At 31.2% G+C, this 9031-nt stretch overlaps 1 protein-coding gene and 1 pseudogene across 1 annotated transcript; one reads left to right on the top strand and one right to left on the bottom strand.

Annotated features, from left to right (window-relative positions):
- Positions 1-4527, top strand: LOC118205740 (uncharacterized). The gene is made up of 3 exons (XM_085819385.1): positions 1-109; positions 2468-2515; positions 3950-4527. The coding sequence occupies exons 1-3, from the start codon at positions 104-106 to the stop codon at positions 4379-4381; spliced, it is 486 nt and encodes a 161-aa protein (XP_085675511.1). The 5' UTR covers positions 1-103; the 3' UTR covers positions 4382-4527.
- A 3620-nt stretch (positions 4528-8147) lies between these two features.
- LOC146996950 (cuticle protein 10.9-like) lies at positions 8148-8794 on the bottom strand (annotated as a pseudogene).
- Between the last annotated feature and the right edge of the window lie 237 nt (positions 8795-9031).

Here is a 9031-nt window from a genome sequence, read left to right as displayed (position 1 = left end):
GGGATGTATATAAAGTCCAGCGAATGAGAGCCAATCCACACACAGTCCTCGTGGTGATCATCTCTTGTGCATCCAGTTCCATCTCCAGCTCTCTCATCTAACAATGAAGGTAATTATTCTTTGCTAGAAAACTTATCCTGAGGATATCAGTTGAGTTTATATCAACTGGGCTGCTTCCTGCTCTAGAAAAATTCTAATTGTATATTTACTAATTTTATGTAAAGTAATTAATTTTATTAAAGAGCAAGGTATGTTACTCGGTGCAAGTTATTATTTGAATCATATTTTTTAACTTCAGTGTTTCTGAAATACCACAGCAGTATTACTTACTGCCTTTACTTAAATTCATATATATCAAAATCATTAAAAATTTTTATTATTTTATTAATGCTATTCTTCTATAAATATTGAAATTATTTCAATTTTGTGTATTTAACTTTATTTTAAGTAATTAAAAAGTTTTTATTTTAATACTCTTGATTTAAGAAATTTTAAAACTTTCCAATCCTTTGCATAATTTTATATGATATTTATTATAATACTCTTAGTGGCAACATTTGCTACAGAAGCCATCTTGGATCTATTGCTGAATAAGCAAGCTCGAAGCTCCATGTTTGAGAAAATGCAATAAAAGTTTCGGACCCCAATATCACTTCAAAACTTAACTATAATACGTATATAAGAGAAACAAGGTACTGACGTAGCAGTAACGTCATTAGCAGAGAATAATTTTTAATTTTTATTGGCTTAAATGTTTCGTATGACTGAAAAAAATGTTTTAAAGGTTTCAGATTTTAACATCATCCAAAATGGCTTATTAAGGTTTCTTACGCTCTTGCTGAACTCCCAGTCTAACAGTCTGCATGTCTGACACCTATTCCCCCCGTTTATTTTTGCTCTTTTTAGCTTTAATATTATGTTTAGCTTAAATATTAATATTTCAAATTGCGCCCAAAGGAGCGTCTTTTTTTAAAGTTTTGTTGGTTGCCTTTATTTATTAAATATTATATTCTTCGCGTTTAAACCGTAAAAATTCAGTTCAACAGCAGTATTAGAGTATATTTAAAAACAGCATATCTTTAAAATTTCCGGTAGATAGTCTCGTGCGCTGGAGATAAAAATGTTTTATTCCGAGCAGTGATGCCATTGCTCGCTTTGAATTCGTTTTGTAATCAAAAATTCGTTAACGTTTTATAAAATATGAAATAGATGATAAAACAAATTTGAAATTCGGACTTCAAGGTGCCCATCTTTGTGTAGAGGACTACGTTATTCAGAATTTGTAGACCTTAGATACCATTGTTTTTTCACACTGCGAGAAACGTACATATATTCGTGCAAATTCTTCATTATTTAATCACTTTAAATATAATACTTGGCAATAATATTTGTTTGCAAATATTTAAAAAAGGATACGCAGTTTATAGTGAATCAACGCAAAATGCCGTTTCGAGGTCATATCCCATTCTGGATTAACGTCCCTTTAGGATAATAAATCTGAAAGGTCTTCCAGCAAGCTTCTTTGAAATCTCGGTGTATTTTCTCTGTAATAAATATATGGCAATTCAATTACCAGGCATTTTCCCCTCTTCTTGCGTTTCGGAAACACAGACAACTTATTTATTTTCTTTTGGGTAACGTAACAAATTATGATAATATTACCTTCTGTCTTCTTCCAAAAATTGTAATGGCAGTTAATCTTTTCATAAATTCTCACGAATCCAAAAAAAAAAAAAAAAAAAATTCACAAATATTGCTTTTTGTTTTAGCTCTATTTCACAATATTTCTGCCTTCTACAAACTAAGTCTGGTATCGACATTTTTTGTTATAACACAAAAGATTCTCTTTTGTGAACGTCCGTCCATTTAACTTGATCGAACCGCTACATAAAATTTTCTTTTACATTTTACATAACTTAACCTAACCTCCAATTGTAATACTGCTCCATTTAAATGTAATATGACTGAAACTGGTATAAGGATATATGTACGAAGAGCAGAAAAAAAAATATATTTTGCGTATTGAATAATATTAATCCTGAAATAATATGAAATTCAAAAATTAATCCTCTAGTGCCAAATGTTGATTTACTATAATGTGCTCTTTATTCATCATTAAAAGTTTATTTTTTCTATCACCTGTTTATTTTTTCTATCATCAATAAATCTATCTGACTATAGATTTATTTATCTATAGTCAGGATCAATTAAATGATTATATTTATTGACGTTTAATAAAACGACTATATTTGCTATTAATTTGAATTTAAAAAGAGAATAGAAGGAAAGAAATTAGTAAATTTTTGACATTTCGTTCATTTCATTTTCAAAAAAACACGTTTTTAGATGACTTCCTTTTTTATTTAATTAATACGGAATAATGAAGAATACATAAAATTATTGCCGACTTCAATATTTTTTTTGGGTCCCATTTCATTAAAAATATCCTTTCTTTTTTTTTTTTCAGGTCTTCATCATTCTTTGTCTCGTTGCTGCTGCTGCTGCCCAACGAGCTGTAAGTATCTTTTACATTGATTTTAGTTGATAATACTTGATTTTTACATGAATTTGAATTTTATAAAGAAGAAAAACGCTTGCATATACGATGCTGATAAAGTTAAGACATTTCACAAGAAAGATTAAAAATTAGCTTAAATATCACGTCTTGACTTAAAATTAAGTAAACATATGCTTTTTAAGCAGAAGGGTAACGTATTAAGAAATTACCTTAAATATTTCTTAAATATTTTTCGGCACATATGAGGCAAGATTAATTTTTAAAGGTGTGTTTAAAGAAATAAAACGTCTTATATTAGGGATAATGGTCGAATATTTTTAATTGCAATTTTAGCTCAGTTATATATAAACTATTCGAATATATTTATGTATTGTCGTGTAGTTTTCCTTTATTAATTCAAATTAACATAAATTTTGAAAAAGGAGTGGAGGAAAATTGCCCGAAATTAATTTTAACTGCAAGTAAATAATGAAGCAGCAATATCTCAAATTACTCAGTCCAGAATATCAACTACCGCTACTACTGTCACACTTCTATTATGCGTGTTAGTTAAATGTTTAGTTTTAAGATATATTTCAGAAAAATTCTTCGTTATTGAAAACCCATTTGCCCTGATTCCTATCCGATTTATTTAATCAACGTTGCTTTTATCTCTCCATATTTACAATATTACTCATTTTGCATTGAAATCAATCGCTTGAAATGTACCGCCCAATTTACTTTACTTAAGCAGTTTACGTAGTAATACAGATTATTGATTACTATTCAAATGATTTCAAACATACTTATGCTTTTAATTTAAGAAATTAAGTTGGCACTGTTGCATGAAATGTAATGGAAATAATACGAGTTTTACTTAGAACGTTTCTAAATGACGTTTAAGGCTGAATGTTACTCACTTTTCTCATAAGAACAATGTTAAAACGATGGTGAAACTCTTGCTTTCCTTGCTCCTGTTTATCTTTACTATTAGCTCTGCAACAACGAATTGTGCAATTTCTGGAATTATATAGGCTCGTAGGAAACTGTGGAAAGAACATGTCATCTCGCGTTTACCCAAAAGGTAAAATTCCAGGAGAAATACCAAGCAAGTTATGAAGAACATCCATCGGCTGTACTGCGCATTAAGAACTTAAAAAATGTTAACACACATTAATACTTAAACACACATTAAGACAGTTGACAATCTACTGGCATATTTTAGTAATGTTCTGAAATATTTCCATCTCAATTTGCTGCACATCGAATTAATAGTCTTTTAACACGTACGACATCACGCTTATTTGAAATCAGGTTAATCCTTTTTTAGATTTCAGTTTTCTTCAACATTAATTTTAATATGGCCTAAAGTTAAAGAAACAGGATTAAAAATTTGCAAATTTTGTGGTACAATATGTTAGCTTATTTATGTGTGTCCATTTCTCTGCGCAGGAACTGCAGTACCAACCCGTCCCCTATTCATTCAACTACGTCGCCGAACTTGAAGACGGTGGAAGAAGTTCTCACGAAGAATCTGGGGATGGTGCAGGACGAGTGAGTGGATCTTACACCGTCAATAATCTGGAAGGACACGCTAGAGTTGTCGAATACGTTGCTGATGAAGGTGGATTCCGAGCCAACATCAGGACCAACGAACCAGGCACAGACAACGCCGCTCCCGCTGATGTCGTGATTGAATCTTCCGCTGATGGAGCCGCAGCCCCTGCTGCTGCTAGGTCATACTCCGCACCAGTTTCTGCTCTAGCTGCTCGCCCAGTTCCAGCTTCCGCTGGCGCAAATACCGTTACAGACCCCAGAACTGGAGTCCGATACGTTTTGGTCCCTGATACCGATCCCAGAGCTGCTCGTGGAATCCCTGTCTAAATAATGGCACTGTAGTTATACTCTAATCACTTGCTTCCAAATTAGATACTAACAAAAAAATTTGACAAAAATGTTTCCTAGCAAATTTTTTATACCTCCTATAGCTTTATGACTTATATTTTAATAAAATTATATTTTTTACAAAAGCTTTTAGTTTATTTATCTTGCAAAATTTTCATATACGAAATATTTTTATATCCTAATGCAAAAACATCCTTAATTCTGAAAAGAAGATAATATGGAATACAATCAAGAGTAATGTGTAAAATCCACTGGTTATTCTCATCCCTCTACATATATGGAGTGTATAGTGGAAGTCACCCAGTAAATGCATTTTGGGAGTTATAAGCGCTAGTAGAAATTCCTTGTAGTAACCTCTTTCGTAACGAAATATTTTCTATGGCATCATTCAATGGTCAATTAAAATCATATGTAAAAAAATATATATTTCCAAGCATGGCTTCAATAGACAGGACACCTCAATTTAAATGTTTAAATCAATGTTGTCATAGTTTAGTAAATAATGGTAGTACGTTTTTCCATCATCAATGCTAATGCACTTCCAAAGTGATTTCTGCATGCACTCAGTAAATAATAACTTACTTATTTCAACTGCTTTATTTCTGCAAATGAATACGTTTCAAAACATCTGGTGATTTTCATATCTAGTATGAAAAAATTAAACATTGAGCGGTCAATGTTATTATTGTATTCTCAGTGTAAAACATAGGGTATATTTTATAGTGACAGTTAAAAGTAAGAAATGTGTAAAGTTGGCATTATTCTTGATAGTTTGAAAGACTAATTTATTGGATTTTTTCACATAGTTGAAACTGTATCCCACTACATATTCCAACTAGTTCACATACAGACTTATTTATACATATAAATGCGCGTATGAGACAGAAAGATAGGTAAGCATATACTGATAGATATGATAGTTTATATATATATATATATATCAGTAGTTGTTAAGTATATAATTAATCAAGCAAGCTAAGAAAATACTAGTATGGTTGTCAAGATTCCAACTTTTTCTCAATTTAAATTGACAGATAAACACTCTCACTTAAAACGACAAAAAAAAATTTATTTTACTCCCAAAGGGGCTTTTTTAACCTTTTGTGCGTAATCTTTATTTATCAAATATCATGTTCTTTGCACTTGAACCACATAAAATTCAATTCAACAGCAATATCGCAAAATATTTAAAATCAGCATATCTTTAGAATTTTCGATACACAATCTCACACCCTGGAGGTAAAGAAAGTTCTCATTCCGTGCAGTGTTGCCATTACTCGCTCTGAAATCGTTGAGTTTGTTAAACAGAAATTCCTTAAAGTTATATAAAATAAAATATATAGTAAACAAATTCAAAATTCGGGCGTGCAAGTGCTCAAGTTCGGGTGGAGGATTACGTTATTCAAAATTTGAAGCCACTAAGATCCGTTGGTTTCTTACAGTGCGAGAAGCATACATACATTTATGCAGATTCTTCATTATTTAATTTCTTTAAATATATAAAACAGGACTTAAATATTTGGTGGCAACAGTTTGAAAAGTAAATCAACGCAAAACGGCAAAACGAAATTTAGCGTTTCTGGACTAACGCCCTTTGGGCTAAAAGTAAAAAAATCTGCGTTAGTTTTTACTGTAATAAATACTGATAAAACTCATCAGTAACAAAACTTTAAGAATTTCTTTTGGTTTTTTACAGGGGTTTACTAAGCACAGAAATGTTAAGAGCAACTTTAGCCAGCAGATATTAGTATATGACAGAACTCTCCGATATAATAAATAAAACTAGTCTTTAAAATGCTCTCTTTATAGCATTACATTTATTTAGTTCTGCATGATTTATGACAATGTTTTTAAGATAAGATCTGCATCTGCATTCTATGCAAATATATTAACTTATTTCCTCTTTGAAATTTAGTTAAAACTTTTGATATTATATTAGCGGTCAAGACCGCTGGGAGAGAGGACTGCGGCCAAAGCAAAATTTATAACTTCTGCGTACACCTGAAAAGAAAATGTAAAAAAATTCCAAACTGAACGAAATCAGTTCATTCTTTCCAACCAACAACCAATTCGTAAATGACTTTTTGTTGCTAAACAAGGAAACAAACACATTTCAGATCATGTAGGATGTCATGATTTAAATTTAATGTAATGTAACAGCTTTTCCTTATTATCAATATTTGAATTAATATGGCAAATAACATATCGTATCAGTTATCGTAACTTGAAAAAAAATGTTACCAATAGCAGAAAGTTATTTAAAATGATGACATTAACGAAAAATGTTCGACGTGCAATGCAATCGCTTGCTTTTTTCAACGTCAGAATACAACATTATATAAAAATAATATTATGTTTAATGTTTGGCAATGCTATTTTTAATTGATATTTTGTAAAACATATACTTTTTTATTAACAAACTCTAAGTTTCACAGCGATCAGTGGCAACACTCCGAAATAAAGCAGATTTTTGTCTCCAGGGTGCACAACTATGTTCACTCCTAAAAAAGGTAGTGCAAAAATTAGAGATTACGGAGTTTTTAACTTATAATTAAAGTCGGCTAATTAAAGTCCTATAAAGATGAGAATGGCCGAAATGGCTTCACACTAATTTTTGGAATCTGGGTTACCTCTTCCAAAACTCAAGTACCCGCCTTTCGGGAAGAGATAATGCCACAACCACAAACAAACAGACACGCGCAAATTTTTAATAGTATAGATATTTAACTCAAAAATTAAGAAGTTAAAGCCATAAATGGATTTTGGAAACGAAAATCTAGCACTATCGCTGCTAGGACTAAAAATGTCAATTTAATTACTAATTTTATATTTATAATTATCTTCTAGGTGAAAAAATGAAATTAAGTTTTCCTATAAACTAATTACATTTGAGGTAGTTTTCTTAAGAAAATTTAATTTTGGCATATTTAATTTTATTTGCTTTCCTCCAATCTTTATTTTGAAACTTAACTTAAGATATAATAGCTATACATGGCAAGGATCGTTAAGTACACAATGACGAAAATACTTTATTTTCGTTTCATTATGTGAGTTTAAAAACTCTAAACACTAATGTTTTAATGACTTTTCAGTTTGTGTTAGCTATGAGTACAAGCTCGATTACTGTACTACCATTCGCACATTGTTGTCCCAGAATAAATGCACATAGAAATTAAATTTAGAAAGTGCAGTTTTCATTTTATATTTTACAAAATTTATATTTTGATAATAATACTAATATTCTAATACATTCAAATCTTTTCCCAGCTTACGTTCGCAGTGTGTAAGAAGTCAATTCATATATGAAAGCTGGCAGGTTATCGTTTATATAAAAATGTATATGGAAACTGAAGATTTAACTCCTATTCTCCATGATCTTTATTACAAAACTCACAAATACAATCATTATGCTTAAGTATTTATTTGTGAGTATTAGCTAATAATTTAAAATAAGCAAGACATTTGTAAGCATTCAAAGTAAAGGGAGAAGTTAAGGAGGAATACAACAAATTTTACCACTTCTTAGTTAACATAAAATTATATTTCAACAACTTTAGCATCAGCAAAACTAGGAATGCGACATTAATTAAAAATATCTTACTGGCTTCATCTTTTATAGGAAATTCTAAAAATTAGCAACATTGATTAAAAGAAATTCTTTTGATGAACAATTTTTTTATTTAGAAACACAAAATTTTAACATATAATGCAAATTTTCTCAAATGCGTCAAAAAGCTTTATTTACAAGTTCATTCGTTCTCTCACTGTAGTAACCCCCACCAGTAACCGGAACAAATTCCCATTTCGTAAGGAAATTCGTAAAAATGCACCAATCTATAACACTGGGAAAGTTATATCAGGATGTTTATTAAAACTTTGCCAATTATTTTCCTGTCTACGTTAACCTACTCAGTAAGGACGCCTATAGGGTACCGGTCTACAGTACAATGGTGATCTTCTGACTGTTGGTGGAATAACTGGAGCTTCAGGTACTGGTACAACTGGTTCAACGGGGGCGTTGAGAACTGGACGTCGTACACCTTGTGGATAATAAGTTCCACTATATGGCACAGCAGAAGATTCAATGATGACATCAGCTGGGTTCTTGTTATCTGTTCCTGGCTTTATGATGCGGATAGAAGAACGCAACCCATCTCGGTCGGCAACATAGTCCACAACCCTGAAGTGACCTTCATCATTATTGAGAGAATAGGATCCTTCAACGCGTCCTGTGCCATCAGCTGTTTCACTTCTGGAACTCTGGCCTACGCCGTCATCTAGGGGTGCATCGTAGCTGATGGAATACGGCTTGGGACTTTCATCGTAATAGTATGGATTCATGCGATAATCCTACATTGAAATTGGAACTGTTAAAAATTCAAATTGCAACATAAAACTCAAAATTTTAAGCTGTCAAAATATATAATTTTTCTCTTATAAAATTTTATATATTTGCAGCAGTAACAATCAGCGAAAATGCCTCTTCTCGCATCATCTGTAGCTTCGATTTCTGATATATATTTTTCGAAATATATGAGACGACCAAAGTAAGAGCATAGAAAATTAAATCTTTTTTCAAGATCAATTTCAGCTATGTTTATGATAACCATTTAAATTTTTAAATTCGCA

The sequence above is a fragment of the Stegodyphus dumicola genome, chromosome 6, assembly GCF_044657685.1.
Source record: "Stegodyphus dumicola isolate Sdum_Otavi_A_Nest chromosome 6, ASM4465768v1".
Classification (NCBI taxonomy): domain Eukaryota; kingdom Metazoa; phylum Arthropoda; class Arachnida; order Araneae; family Eresidae; genus Stegodyphus; species Stegodyphus dumicola.
Note: the sequence above shows the minus strand (reverse complement) of the source record. Positions and strands in the feature narration are given on the sequence as shown.

Coding starts and splice junctions, on each gene's coding strand:
- LOC118205740 (XM_085819385.1), top strand. Junction 2,516..3,949: donor CTGCTGCTGCCCAACGAGCT/GTAAGTATCTTT, acceptor TTCTCTGCGCAG/GAACTGCAGTACCAACCCGT.